General features: G+C 41.0%; 1 protein-coding gene across 7 annotated transcripts in view; it reads left to right on the forward strand.

The window, feature by feature from the left end:
* Positions 1 to 13,532, forward strand: part of PTGR2 (prostaglandin reductase 2) — a 34,230-nt gene extending 20,698 nt beyond the window's left edge. For 6 of the 7 annotated variants that reach the window (XM_073348570.1, XM_073348573.1, XM_073348572.1 and 3 more), the window contains 8 exons: positions 2,286 to 2,404; positions 4,358 to 4,549; positions 5,654 to 5,824; positions 6,966 to 7,175; positions 8,709 to 8,830; positions 11,354 to 11,441; positions 12,374 to 12,413; positions 13,403 to 13,532. In XM_073348570.1, coding sequence (XP_073204671.1) covers positions 2,286 to 2,404; positions 4,358 to 4,549; positions 5,654 to 5,824; positions 6,966 to 7,175; positions 8,709 to 8,830; positions 11,354 to 11,441; positions 12,374 to 12,413; positions 13,403 to 13,467 — 1,007 coding nt within the window. In that variant the 3' untranslated portion in view covers positions 13,468 to 13,532. Of the gene's footprint in view, positions 1 to 2,285; positions 2,405 to 4,357; positions 4,550 to 5,653; positions 5,825 to 6,965; positions 7,176 to 8,708; positions 8,831 to 11,353; positions 12,350 to 12,373; positions 12,414 to 13,402 lie in introns of those variants that run through there. The other variant, XM_073348576.1, reaches the window with a different exon arrangement.
* The last annotated feature ends 2,291 nt before the right edge of the window (positions 13,533 to 15,823 follow it).

Consider the following 15,823-nt stretch of genomic DNA (forward strand, 5'->3'; position numbering starts at 1 on the left):
TCAGTGGCAATAGCCAAAGGCACGCTATCATTTACTGTTTTTTAGCTTTAAAATTTGTTCTCATTTTACTCTGCTATTTGTAATTGAGATGATTGAAAATAATATGCTTCTCTGCTGACTTTTGTCCTTTTCTTTTGGCAAATTTTGAATCTCTGCTTCCTCCCATGTTTCTAAAGAGCTTGAAATTTACATGGCTTTTGTTGTTTACTTCTTTGCTTATGCACTTGCATCACTGTAGATGTCAGAACAACTCTTGGAATAGTGTTTATTAGTTTGCTGCTGCAGAACCAGGAAAAATGTTGACATTTTTGGATATTTCTCAGTTTGGAAATAGTTTTTGCAGGTAAAAACGACAGTGGTATCTCCTGTAGATAAGTGTTTCTCTGAAGTGAGTGAAGGATCAATCAATGACCTAAATTTGTTCAGTTAACGCCAGAAATGGCCCCAGTTCTTAGGTCTGGCTGCGGGGCACTTAGCACAGACCCTGGAGAGAAGCTCTCTAATCCTGGGAATTACCACAGCATCTGGACTTTTCTAAGTTAAGCATAGTTGCTTATGGCCCCAAAGGGCTGTTGTGGCAGTGAGGAATATCTAAAGCATACTGGCACTCTGGCCACACTGTCTTTTCTCTGGCAAGACTTCTGTGTCAAGGGAGGCCACAAAAGAAAGTGGTATAGAGTCCATCTGGCCAGACCCACCAGGTTTCTGGAAATGGCACAGAGAGGCTGTACCAGACCAGAGAAACTGGTCCAATGCCACCTCTGTGTGAGGGGCTAATCAGAATTTTGTCGCTACGCAAGTATGTCATTGTCTTTGGAAAATAAGAACAACTCAATTTATATGAGCCAAGTTTGGATTTGATCTCTGCCACATTTTTCTTACCTGCCCTGATAAAACTTTATAGCTCTGGGACTGTTCAGAATTTAGGAGTGGTGTTGAGTTCCTAACCTGACTGTCCAGACTGTGATGCAGTAAAGTGAACTTATCATTATGTGTAAAAAATATTAGCATGAATACATTTTCTGTCCCAAATTATATGTATACCTATCAATTATAATGTCATGTGTCTTTTAATAAACTATGTTAAATGAATAAAATTAGTAAGTGTGTTTGGGTATTGGTTTTTGGTTTTTAATTTTTCTCAATTACGGTTGACACTTCCTAATTTCAGAATGAAAAGTATAAAAACAGCATAATTCTCCCGTTACACAGGTGCAATTCAGTAGTATTGCATGTGTGTAATTTAGAGCAAGATTAGGCACCATGGATCTGATTCCTTTCTCACTTACACCAGTGCAAATCAGGAAAAATTCCGTTGCCATAAGTGAGTTATATTGGTGTAAAGCTAGTATGAGAGCAGAACTGGGACCAGCATTTTTAAAGCGTCTCAAATCCAGCTGTCCTTACTTAAGAGCATTGAAATTGTCCTCTGCATGCATTGATGTTCACATCCCACTTGAGTGAATGGGGTTGGGGAAAACGGTGAATTTACCTTTTCTGCAGTTTGTGGGTGGCTGAAGACCATTCTGCAAGGCAAACTGATTTAGGTTATCAAGACTGTCTTTGCAACAAAAAAAACCTTAAGACATATTCTTTTTGTTTTGCTTCCTATGGAAACTTAGACTAATTTGGAAAATTGATCTAAGAATAAAATGACTACGAATAATTCATTTATTAAGGAGGTTAATTTTTTAGCCCCAATTTGTTAAATGTACCTTCTGTGCAAAGTTATATGCTACATTTTAAAAAGTATTCTTGTTAGCCTTTTTGAATGCTAATATGAGAAAATGCAAAGCTACGTGTTCAGTCCAAAAAAACTATGGCCGTGATCCTGCAAACACTAATGCATGGGTACTCGAACATAAGAAGTGCTGTTTTGTGTCAGAGCAATGGTTCATCTATCCCAGTGTCCTGTCTTCCAACTGTGAAGTTAAGTGCATGCATGGATCAGGGTTAGGGTTCTCACCACCCTGCAAGATGAAGCTGTAAGTCAGTTTCTCCCTTGCTGAAAAGACCCTTGGAAATATTTCCCGGGGTACGTAAAACTCCTTTTATTTCTTTTGTTTCAGAGAAATAAATAATCAAGACATACTATGTAAGAATACTATGTCAAACTGGAATTTTGTGAATTTTAGTCCACTTAAAAAGTTAAATTATTTACTAAAACAGGAAGCAGAACATTTAAATAAAAGGCCTCAATTTTTTAAAAAGAAAGTTAGAGCAAAGGTTTTATTACTGATTTGTTTGGAGGTTGTTTTTTTTGCTTCACTTTAAAATAATTCTAGGTAAAAATGGTGTGCCAGTGGCAGAAAACTTCCGAATAGAAGCAGTCCCCCTACCAGAGAAAATCACAGATGGACAGGTACAAACTCGAACCCTCTACCTCTCTGTGGACCCTTACATGGTAAGTGAAAGAATTGAGGCAATGTCAGGAGATTTTCTAAAAATGATTTTACCTCCATGCCAACCAGGATGTTTAGTGTGAACTACACAAACTATGAGCCAAACTTATCCCTGATATAACTCCATTCACTTCTGTGGAGTTATATTAGGGGGGAATTTGGCATTAATGTGCCTGTGGCTTATATAGGTTTTTATATATAAGAATGGGGTTATATATAGTCATGGGGTGGGGAAGAGGCAAAAATCAAAATTCCCTGATACTCCTAAAAAGTAGTCACCGAGGCCCAGACCCTCAGAGGTATTTAGGTGCTGAACTCCATGGGAAAACAGTGCCTAAATACCTTTGAAGATCTGGACCTTATTTCCAAGCACAAAATTAGTACACTTAAATTCTATTTAGTTATCCAGTTTTTACTTACATATGTGGGGCCAGGTGCTCCTCTGCTCTGGATGGTGTAGGAGGGAGCAAAGAAAAAACAAACACAGCATGTGGAGAGGCCAGTGAGGCTGTCTAATGCTCCCTCACCCTTCTACCAATACCTGCAAAAGCCCTTCCATGTGAACAATATATAGCTGGGAGCGCTTTGGATTTGGGGGTGAAACTAGACAGAGCCACCCTTAGCAATTTTTGCATGGGCCTGTAAAATAAAATGTTCAACCTTCATGAAGAAAAGGATACTAGACATACTCTTTTTTTCAGAATATAAAGGAAAAATGAGACAACCCTGACATTTTTAGATTCCCCTAATCATAGAAGGCCCACAGCCATGGACTTTAGGCACTACAGTTTTGCTCTGAAACCGAGTAGCAGCAGCAGCTCTACAGAATAGTCTGCCCTTAATTTGGCAGAAATTCTAATAGAAAATCCAGCAGAGTTAGTACTGCCAGCCCACCACAGAATCTAGCACAACTATCTGGGTTTCAGGATTCACTCCAGCCTGCACTCTTGGCCTAGGTTGTGAGACAGCAAGAGGCCAATGACAGCAACCTGAAGGTCAATCCCACATCTGTGCCATTAAAGGAGTAGCAGCAGCACCAACACCCACCCAGAAGAGGCTGATCAGGAATGATGTGGAGGAAGGAGAGATGGGAGGGAGGTGTGAAAGATGGCATTCCTGTCCCCCAAGAGCCCAGCTACCTTTCCAGCAACAATTTATGATTCAACATCCACTTTCAATGCTCAATTTCTAATGAAAAAAAAAAAATTAGGGTCCAATAGGGCAGCTTAACTCAAGTGGCCCAGATGTTTTCACAGAAGGAAGAAATAGGAAATCATATTCAAAACATAACCATGACATTTCATATTAAACCCATAATATCTTAAACCAACCATCCTGGGGTCTGGGTTGGTGGCCTACCAATAATGATTTGCATGGTTACATGAGAATAGGGTTGCCAACCCTCCAGGATTCTCCTGGAGTCTTCAATTAAAGACTGTCTTGCGATAAAACCTCCAGGAATATGCCCAACCAAAATTGGTAACCCTACACACAAGAGCCAGCTTTGATTATTGATCCTGGGCTCTTATTCCCTGGGCTGGCAGGAGCTATGATTATGCAAGAGCAGTATTCTTGGCCCCTTCTAGTGGAGGAGTACCCCATGTTTCTGTATAAAGTTCTCTTCATCTGATTAAGTACTGTTGATTGGGTTTGAAGAGAATCTCAAGTCCTCATTGGCTAGAAGTTTCTGTGTGGTATGGTGCTTCAGCATGTGTGTTTGTGGTGACACTATTGTGGAAAATAAAATGTCCTCCCTTTGTATCTATGTGAATGAATGAAAGGAGAAATAAAGAATTAAGAAAAGAAGGTGAAAGTGGAGTTCTTATTGAAAGATTTTTGGAGTAGCCCTTTGTGCTTCGTTGTTAAATGCATTCCACTCCAAGTTACTGAACATGTAAAGAAAACTCATGTACATCATCATGCAAGAATCTCCTCATTAGAGCCTTGTCTTTTAGCGCTGCCGCATGAATGAAGACACAGGTTCTGATTACCTCTTGCCCTGGCAGTTGTCTGAGGTGGCTGATGGTGGGGGCATCGGGGTTGTGGAGGAGAGCAAACATACTAACTTTGCTAAAGGAGATATTGTAACTTCTTTCAACTGGCCCTGGCAGACAAAGGTCATTCTAGATGGAAGACTCCTCCAAAAGGTAACATACTGAACTATAGAAAATTAAGTTAGTGTGTACACTATTTTTCTCCATTTAAAAAAAAATCTTTTGTTTGCATGTGACAATTGATTCTTTTATTTTAGAGATATGTCAAGAACAAAGCAGTGCTAATAAAGCAACCAGTTACTACAAAGCAGATCAAATTATGTTTGGCAAAGTCTACATTAATTTCTCTTTTCCTTGTAAGAAGCAATTAGAATTCCTTTTCCTGCCACTAAACAATCCAATGTTAAATTCATCAGCATCTTTTCTGATGCTGCTGTTAAGGTTGTCCATTAATCATGCAAACTCCAGGTAGAACTTTTGACACCTGATCACCAATATATCTAACTACTATGTTCTTAATTTAATTGGTGTTGGTCCTGCTTTGAGCAGGGGATTGGACTAGATGCCCTCCTGAGGTCTCTTCCAACCCTAATATTCTATGATTCTAACACATTTTGTATTAAATGCAAAAAGCATACATTAGTGAAACCTTGTAAAATCTCAAGCACACCCACAAAGGTAAGGCTATTCAAAGTCACAGTTCTGTAATGGCTATAACTTGACCCCTCTGCACATACAGTATTTATATATTGCATTTTCACAATAGAAAACTTCTGCAACTTGAGGTGGAACTTGGCTTTCTGGAAACATTTGTTTTAGGACTATTTGTGTCATTAACTCAGCACCAGGATATGGCAACCCTGCTGTAGCATCCTTCAGACCATCATGGGTGTAGTTCAACATCGTTAACTATTTTCTGTCTCCGAACTGGTATTTGACCATGGCATAATTTTGCATCTTGCCATCTAATTGCTAAAAATCGTTACATTTCTTGTGAGTGACTTTTTGTTAAAAGCATTTTGGAAAAAAAATCCTATTTATGTTCCCCTTTTTTGTTACCTTGTTATTGAAGTATTATAGTAGGTCTGACAGCTAGTGCACAGGAGGCTTCTGAATACTGGTTTGTACTTTGTCTGAACTAAACAGCCTGGGTTATTTTGTACTTGTGTTTATTTAAAATGTGGTCATCCTAAAATCTGCAGTCAACAAATAATAATAATCCAAAATGTCACTTAAAATTTTTTTTTTCTTGTGTAGCTTGATCCACAACTTGTTGATGGACACCTCTCCTACTTCCTTGGTGCAGCTGGCATTACTGGGCTGACGTCCTTTCTAGGAATAAAAGAGAAGGGACATGTGTCTTTAGGTGCCAATCAGACAATGGTTGTCAGTGGGGCTGCTGGTGCCTGTGGTTCTCTGGCTGGTCAGGTAAACGGGTTTAAGATTTGCAAGAGAATGAGCTATTACTTCTAAGTTCTGTCTTGTGAGATGTGCATTCTTGTAACTTCACTGATTTCACTGGAATTACACCCACTTGCTTATTTCATCTGTAAATTTGACTCACAGTCAATGGGGGGGGGTGGTATTTATGCTGAATGTATTTAGGTGTAGAACTTCAGATTCTTGAAACTGGGAGGGGAAAAGTTGAGTGTGATGATTATTTTGTCACTGACTTGAAAGTAAACAAACTGATTTACTGCATAGTAGTCTGCCCCCAACTTCTAATTGCCTACCTGTTTGAGTTAATACAAATATATTGTTTATTGTCCATCTTATGGACTTTGGAACGTTATGATAAGGTACATTCTTACCAAATGTTGTGTGCAAGGCTGCTGGAGTATGGATGTGTTCACCCCTGCATTAGGATGATATGGCCAGTGAAAAGCATAGTAAATACTTTCATGTGTTGCTTTGGATGACATTACATAAGAATGGCCAAACTGGGTCAGATCAATGGTCCATCTAGTCCGGTATCCTGTCTTTTGACAGTGGCCGAAGCCAGATGCTTCAGAGAGAATGAATAGAACAGGGCAATTATTGAATTATCCGTCGTCCCCTGTTGTCCAGAGGCTTAGGGACACCGAGAGCATGGCAATCAGAGGCTTAGGGACATCAAGAGCATGGAGTTGTGTCCCTGATCATCCTGGTTAACAGCCGTTGATGGACCTATCCTATCCTTTCCTATCCATTTTTAATATTTTATTGGTATACAGTTCTCTAAAAAGGTAGTAATATTATTTATCCTCCCAAGCTTTCCAGAGTAAGGTATATACACAGCATCCAACAAGTAAACTTAAAACAGGTCCAATTCAAACACGAACTGTTACACCACAGCATTTGAACAAATACATAAAATCAGAGTATATTTACATCTTGATTTTCCAGTCTTTTTACTGGAGACCCAATTACTGGAGGGGAAATGGTGCTTGATATTTGGCAGTCTTAAATTGTATTCAGCCCCTAAAGTACTGGTGTCTGTAATTCTGCTGCTTAAAATTCTAGTGATTACAGGGTACTGAAATGTGGGCAAATTGATGGCCTCACTGTTTTGTTTATGGTGTTTTTGCAGATTGGCCGCCTAGAGGGCTGCTCGAGAGTGGTAGGAATCTGTGGTACAGATGAGAAGTGCTCCATTTTGGTCTCAGAAATGGGGTTTGATGCGGCTATCAATTACAAAAAGGGGAATGTGGCAGAGCAGCTGCATGAACTCTGCCCAGCTGGCGTGGATGTTTACTTTGATAATGTTGGTGGAGACATCAGTGATGCAGTTATAAATCAGGTGCCTATACCAGCTGTCCTGTTTATACCCCCGCCGCCTCCCAAATTCTTCATGCATCTTTTGGAATGAGTGTAATATAAACCAGCCTGCATTAATTGCTGAAAGATAGGAAAACCTTCCCTTCCCACATGTACCTGACATACTGAATGTGATTGAGTCAAACTGTCCAAACATCAGAGACATAAGCCTATCATGCTGGACTGGCCTGATGGCCTTGCAGTAGCCATTTTGCATTGTGATGCAGGAGTCCTGAGTTTAATTTCTACTTCTGGTGTCTTACTCCCCTAACCAGCAGGGACAAGGGAGTACCTTAGCAACGGTGCCTGTCTGAGAGAGCAATTACTGTTGTTTTTCAACTTTGATAATCTCTAGCTGGTTAAGGAGTAACATTGCTGGGCTCTAGCGAGGGTCCTAACCAATCCTCTCTGGTAGTATCACCAGAGTTGGAGGTGGGAAGGGGAGAAAATAGGGACACTTGTCAAGACCTTAGTGAGACAGTCAATGAAACTCTTCTCTCAGGAAAACCCTTATCATGATAATCCAGATCATCAGCTGAATGAGGTTTACTCCGTTTGAGTAATTGGTTATTGTTTTCCCACCTCCTGAAAACATCACTTGGAGTTCCTGGGAAGGGGGGAAATGGATTATCATTCTTACTCAAGCTTTACTAGTAGTAGTATTTACTAGAAGAATACTTTCAGAGTATTTGGGCAATCTGAATGCTGCCAGGGTCAATCAAGGAAATAGTTGGGGAGAGTTAATTACAGTTGTTAAATCACTCCTGATACCCATTGTTCCCTTACTGCATATTATGCATTTCCAGGAATCTGTGACTCCTGTCAGCCCTTGAGAGCAGGTACCCTCTGGGACTTGGTGGGCCAGCAACAGGAGTCAAAGATCTCCCATTTTTTGTTGAGGCTATTCTACTGCTGGAGTAGAGAGCAGGAAAGTGCCTTTTTCGTTTTTAGTTTAAAACTTGGAATGTGGCAAGGGAGTGTAATGTACTGCACTTCACATATATAAGTGGTTGAGGGGACTCATATTTTCATGAGTGAGAGACTACATTGACACTGTCTGTCTTACTCCTATTTCACAAATTAAAAGAATAGAATAGAAAACTCACATTTATTAATTGTGTAAGACTGCAAAACAGATACATGGAATGGTTTTTATTTTTCATTACACAGCTGAGTATTTGCACTGTTTCTCCTTCTACAGTAAACATCCTCACTCAGTAAAGTAACAATCCCTCATATGTTACCCAGTTAACACCTTGTTGAATTGTACATGTACAGTGGTCTTATCCTCCCCACTACTGCACTGTTTTTAAACCATCTGCTATGTCGTTACAAGCTGAATGACCACATGTATACAATTATCCTCCCAATCTCTTCTTCTAAGGAAAATGACTTTGAGCAATATACTTGTTGCCACTTGTTGGTTACCATATATAGTCTAATTAACTTCTAATAGGCTTGTGTCTTTTTGAGGGCAAAGAAAGTAGTATTTCTCATTTTGTGTTGTCTCAAACAGATGAATCAGAACAGCCATATCATCCTATGTGGACAGATTTCCCAGTATAATAAAGATGTACCTTATCCTCCCCCACTGCCTCCTGCAGTAGAAGAAATACAGAAAGCAAGGAATATCACAAGGTATATTTCTCCTTCCCAACCAGCTTCATGGTGCACTGAACACACAAATTCACATGTGTTGAATTTACATTATCAGTATATTTGATCTCAGGAGAGGGACTCTGGATCCACTGTAGGCATTTTTATGGTAACACTGGATTACTGAAACAGAGGGAAGGACTTGGTGATTCTGTGTTTCACAGCTGTTTGTATTATAAACATTTGGTGAGGAGGCCACTAAATGGGCAGAAGGGACACTGAGAATTGTGACTTCAAGTGGTACTAACAGCAGAATAGTACTAATAGCAGAATTAAAAGCATTTTAATTCCTGATATATGCCTTACCTGTGGTCACTTTCTTTATTCTTTGGCTGTCTGTCAGTCTTTTTGATATGGGGAAGGTTCTGTTACCAGATGTTTTGTAGCAAGTGTCTTGTATCTGAGTGTAGTTGTGTGTGAGGAGAGAAAATTAAGTAAAATCCTTCTTGGAAGGTATTGTGATCACTGCATCTTCCTCTTTTTAATATTAATTTTCTTTATTAGGGAAGAGGATATCAAATATGACACAATATATAGAGGAAAAAGATTCCTGAATGTAAATTAATGTGGGCTCTCAGTTAGGCTTACACTAAAATAAGACTGCAAAGACCAAACTCTACTAGTGCTCAAGGTCCCCTCTATACCCACCCCATAATCACAGGAAATTAATAGTGTTTGATATGCCTACCTGATCCTATAGGATGGTCCCTGCTAGGACAATCCAAAACAGATGACGAATGCATCAGGTCTAACGTTTTCAGTCTTTTGTTGACCACTTCCAATTCTTTAACGGATCACCTCCCATCTTATCCCACAAAATCTCCACATTCCTTGAAGCATTCTACACCTGAACAAGCTTCAGAAATACAGTGTATATATTGGTTTGAGATCCACTGCTCTCACCTTAAGCATTAATTACAGTTGTATACTGCACTGAAGTCAGTGCTTTAATGTGGCTGTGTAGTCGCAGCAGCAGCGCTGGGAGAAAGTTCTCCCAGCGCTATAAAAAAACCCACCTCCACAAGGGGAGTAGCTACCAGTGCTGGGAGCACGGCTCCTAGCGCTGGTGCACTGTCTACACTGCCACTTTACAGCGCTGAAACTTGCAGCGGTTGGGGGGGGTGTTTTTTCACACCCCTGAGTGAGAAAGTTGCAGCAATGTAAAGTGGCAGTGTAGACAAGGCCTAACAAACTTCAGAGTTAAAGGCAGTAGAGAATTGGGCCTTCAGGTAATCCTGTCGGTGTGTCACAGCCAGTCAGCACTGGTATCACTGCTGTTTCTTCTGATTACCACAGCAGCTATGACAAGAGATGCAAAATTGTGGGGGCCAGAAAGCTAATATGACCTCATCATCTAGCTTTTTTGTTTCCACTTGGGATGAGGGGGGAAAAAAAAGTGTAAAAAAAAATTACCTGCATTTTAGTGTCACATATTAAGCTGATCTCTCTAGTACAGAGGTGGGCAAACTTTTTGGCCCGAGGGTCAAGTCTGGATATGGAAATTGTATGGTTGGCCATGAATGCTCACGAAATTGGGGGTTGGGGTACGGGAGGAGGTGAGGGCTCCAGCTGGGGGGTGCAGACTCTGGAGTGGGGCCAGAAATGAGGAGTTCAGGGTGCATGAGGAGGCTCCAGGCTGGGGCAGAGAGTTGGGGTGCAGGGGCGTGGGGGTGAGGGCTTTGGCTGGAGATGCTGGCTCTGGGGTGGGGGTGGGTATAAGGGGGTGGGAGTGCAGGAGGGTGCTCCGGGCTGGGACTGAGGAGTTTGAAGGATGGGAGTGGGTCAGGGGTACAGGCTCTGGGGGGTGCTTACCTCAAGCAGCTCCTGGAAGCAGCAGCATGTCCCATCTCCAGCTCCTACGCAGAGGCACGGCCAGGTGGCTCTGCGCACTCCCACCATCTGCAGATGCCATCCCTGCAGCTCCCATTGGCCTCGGTTCCCAGCCAATGGGAGCTGCGGGGGTCGTGCTAAGGGCAGGGGCAGCATGCAGAATCCCCTGGCTGCTCCTACGTGTAGGAGCTGGAGGGGGGAAATGCCGCTGCTTCCAGGAGCCGCACAGAGCGACAGCACGCGCAGAGTGGGGCAAGCCCCTCACCCCGCTCCCTGGCTGGAGTGCTGGAATGGGGCAAGTCCTGGACCTTGCTCCCCGGCGGGAGCTCGGTGCCAGATTAAAATATCTGAAGGGCCGAATACAGCCCGTGGCCCACAGTTTGCCCACCCCTGCTCTAATAGCACTCCTTGGCTTCTAGTCCTCCTTTCAATACTGCTTGAAATACAGGCAGGATTATTTGTCTGAGACCACATTGTTTCATCTAAAGCTTTCATTGTACAGAATTGTATGAGCAAGCTTGCCCAGCAGCTGACTGAACTACATGTAACTATAGATGATGCTACTAAATCTTCTGTTACATTTGCCCATAAAACTGAAAAGATTTCAAAGGCTTTTGAAATATATTGAGCAGCCACTCTAGTTATTAAATCATCATCCATTCTTTTCTTTCACAGGGAGAGGTTTCTGGTATTGAACTATATGGACAAACAAGAAGCTAGTATTCTACAGCTCTGTCAGTGGATCAAAGAGGGGAAACTGAAGGTAGGAACTGAACCTTTATATTTTATTGATAGGCATGAGCCTTCTTTCAGGAAGACTAATTTCTTTGTCCATATCAAAATCACTTTGACTGCAGTGCCTCACTTTGGAGAGGGAAGTGATAACACACTTGAAGGTTTCAGAGGAGCAGCCGTGTTAGTCTGTATGTGCAAAAAGAAAAGGAGTACTTGTGGCACCTTAGAGACTAACAAATGTATTTGAGCATAAGCTTTCGTGAGCTACAGCTCACTTCATCGGATGCATGCAGTGGAAAATACAGTGGGGAGATTTTATATACACAGAGAACATGAAACAATGGGTGTTACCATACACACTGTAACGAGAGTGATCAGGTAAGGTGAGCTATTACCAGCAGGAGAGAAGGCTTTTTTTCATAGCAGCACTGTTTTAGAAAGGGCAATATAGCTACTGAGAATTTAGTTTTACAGCAATAGAACTGGGTCCTTTAGAAGCACACATAACTGATGCCTAGATTCTACCATTCTCAGAGAAAGCCAGATCCTAGTTTTTTGACATGAGGGTCCTAATCCAGACTTGAAAAATCACTCTATTACTTTATGGTGGGTAAGTACCCCCTGTCCAGATCTTTTCTCCTGAGGCCTACTCATGTTATGTGGTCCCCCAACTGATCTGCTCATCCTCCCTGAACTTCACATTCATGTACACCCAGAGGTGCAGTAATGTTCTATCTTTCATTTAAAGGATTTATTCGCCTACAGGTTTAAAATAATCTGCTTGAACAATATAGCTACTTTAATCGTGACCAAAGGGCAAGGTCCAAAAGGGAGCACCTTCCCCTGTGGAGTAAAAGGATGCCTTTAAAATCTTTGGTCAGTACTATGGCAATTTCATGGCCCCTTTCAGATAGACACTGATTTTGGAGGGAAACTAACAAGACCTATTTTTATTAACAGGTCAAAGAGACTGTGGTAAAAGGCCTGGAAAACATTGGGGGTAAGATGTTGAATTATTTTCTAGCATAATCTTTGCTGAAATATAGTTACAATACAGCTTTCTCTCTCCTTTCCTTTTCCCCCAATTCAGATGTTTGTCTCTCTCCTAGAACATGGTTTTAAAATTATTTGCCTAAAAAAGGTCAAAATGTCACTTCAAGAGAGGTAAAATAGCCTGCAGCCAGTGGCTAAAAACCATAAGAAACAGGGGGAAAAAAAACCAAAAGGGGCTTTATATACCCAAGCTATAAAGCTAAAGAACGAGCTCATTCAAAACTTGTGGTTTGAAAACAAGCATTCTTACAGCAGGTAACAGCACAACTTAAGTAATGCTTTAGTCCCGCAGAGTCAGAGGAAAACTCCTGGGAACAAAATATTAGGTAAATCATAAAGGGTGGGTTTAATTTCGAACCATTAGCTTACTGTACTTCATGGATTTGTTTTAAAGGGAGTTGGCTAACTGGACAGCCATATTTAATATTCAGCTTTACTTTTTATGTAAAGTTTTCATGATTATTTCTGAAGCAATAAATATTTTAGAAGCTGCCTCTTCACCCCATGGTCAAAGCTTTAAATAAAAGCCTTTGCTGTAGGCTCGCCAGGTATATGCCCTCCTATTGTGTCTGCACTGCATGTTGTCTGCATGGCATATCCTAACAACAGTGCATACAATAATTAAAAATGAACCGTGATTGTTGTAAACAAAGATCTGATCAGGCATTTTAAATGTTAAAACTAATTTATTAAAGTCTTATTTAAATTGCCTTTGGCAACTTGTTGTGTTCTAACATTATGGTATCTTAACTTCCTGTGTTGTAGGGGAATCTATACGTTAAGTCCAAAATTTGATTTCTCTTTACGTTGTTATAATTCAGTAAGGGAGGCTCTCAGGATCTTATCTAATAGTTTTGCTTTAAAAAAAATTTACTACATGCATAAATGTTTAATTGGTATTATCCTAATAATATGTATTATTCTTATTCTCTTAAGGGGCTTTCCAGTCCATGATGACCGGAGGCAACACTGGAAAACAGATAGTGCTAATTTCTGAATAAAAATCTTTGCCTCTTCATGTGAGCGTGGCCCAAAAGATAAAATAAACTTGACTCTTTATCTTGAATGCTGAACAAGCATTATTTTATTTAAATTAATCTTCCCTTTTGTTACAGCAGGCACCAACAACTAAACCCCCCCCTAAACTTCGATAGCAGAGATTTTTAGAGGCAAGAGTACATTTGAAAAACTCTTCCACTGAGAAACTTAAATTTGTATCTGAAGCCAGGCTGTATAGTACCTGAAATACTTCCATTTCATAGCCTGAAACACTCTTCCACTGGTCCATTTAGTCCATTTCCTTAGATAGTGGCATTTTACATCATGCATACAAGTCAAGACAACAGAGCATTATTATATGAATCCTAATTTATTCACACAGAAAGTGCCGGCCTTCAGTTTGTACTCTGTGAGGGTTCCCTCCCCACTCTGAACTCTGGGGTACAGATGTGGGGACCTGCATGAAAGCCCCCTAAGCTTATTTCTACCAGCTTAGGTTAAAAACTTCTCAAGGCACAAATCCTTTGTCCTTGGACAGTATGCTGCCACCACCAAGTGATGGGACCACTTAGAGTTCCTATTCCCCCAAAATATCCCCCCCCAAGTCCTTACACCCCTTTTCCTGGGGAGGCTTGAGAATAATCCCAACCAACTGGTTACAGAGTGAGCACAGATCAACCCCCCTGGGTCTTAGGACACTGAAAAAATCAATCAGGTTCTTAAAAGAAGAAGAATATAAAGAAAAAAAGTAAAAGAATCACCTCTGTAAAATCAGGATGGAAGATAACTTTACAGGGTAACAAAAGATTCAAAAACACTGCAGAACTCCCTCTAGGCTTAGTTTCAAAGTTACAAAATACAGCAATAAACTTCCCTCTAGCAAAGGGAAAATTCACAAGCTAAAACAAAAGATGATCTAATGCACCTTGCCTTACTTACTTACTTTTTTTGCAATATTGAGATTCATTTTAAGATGGTTTATAGGAGAAGGAGTTTTCTGACCTGATGCTTCTCTGCTTCCCAAGAGAACGCACTCACAAAGCCTTCCTGCCCCCCCCCTCCCCAGATTTGAAAGTATTTTCTTTTCCCGTTGGTCCTTTTGGTCAGGTGCCAAACAGGTTATTTGAGCTTCTCAACCCCTTACAGTTAAGGAGGAATTCTAGGCTACCCTTAGCTGTATGGTTATGACATACACCACTGTGAGTTTCATCAGGGATAAATGCAGCCTTAGATTTAACCTTATGCTTAATGTTCATTAACTCCTGTTTGTTTTTCAGGATTAAAAGAGGGAAAAAATAAAAGGCTTCTTATCAGAGTTCTGTATCTCATCATTCAATATGCAGATCAGCAAACTCTACCATTTAGCAATGCTGCCTGCTGTCATAGGGCTGCTTAGACCTAGGAGAAATAGTTAATCAAAGGAGAGGTTGCCTGGCAATGAACTCACCAAGTAGAGGTCTCTGTTCACCTGAGGAGGCTGATCAGGAGGTCATCTGATAGAGGTGCTGGAAGATTATAAAAAGCAGAAGCTGTTCTGTTTGATCTCTCTCTTAAGCCTTCTTCCATCAGTGTAAGTTGAGGGAAACTTCTGCAGGAGCCAGAAAAGGCAAGGAGAGAGGACTCTACCTGCTTGAACACAGATGGTCTCCCATGGAAAGGGTGAGCTAGAGAAAGGGGAAATGCATGTAGGATTTATTTATTTTTCATATAGATCTGTGTAATTCTTGTGATTAAAGAGCAATAATCTGTTAGAACTCTAAGTAAGGTGCCTCTATGTTATATGCTGCACCTACCAAATGCCTCTTGAGAGAGCTAAACTTTGACCCACAAGGCTTACACCTTTGGTGGGATTCTGGGGCCAGGTGTGTTTAAGCTTACTGGGGTATTTTGGAGGGATCAGGACTGGATCTGGATGCCTAGGCAAGTGTATTGAGGGGCTCTACTTCCATAAGAGGGTAACAAACCAAATGGGCGCCCAGGAAATAAGCCAGAGAGGCCAAAGGAGGAAACTGCTACAACCTGGTGAGTCCTAGGGAAGCTTAAAACACTCAGGGATCGATAGGCTTTGATCTCCTTTCACATCAGTCTGATGCATGGCTGGCAGGGGGAGCCCAACCGGATCTATAACATACTGTTATTAATCCTTAAATGTATGATCTGCTTTTTGCTGTACTAGTCACACTAAAGATAGCTGATGGGTTAGGTAGCAGTAGCTGACAATGAGTGATAGGCTTTTCTATGGTGTTCATCTCTATAGTATCTAACCACCTTCCAACCACTAACATACGTTTCCCTTATAACAATCCTGGCCTGAATAACAGGGATACAGATGAGCAATAGACGCTCAGAGATTCTGAC

The sequence above is a fragment of the Lepidochelys kempii genome, chromosome 6 (genome assembly GCF_965140265.1).
Source record: "Lepidochelys kempii isolate rLepKem1 chromosome 6, rLepKem1.hap2, whole genome shotgun sequence".
In the NCBI taxonomy this organism is placed as follows: Eukaryota; Metazoa; Chordata; order Testudines; family Cheloniidae; genus Lepidochelys; species Lepidochelys kempii.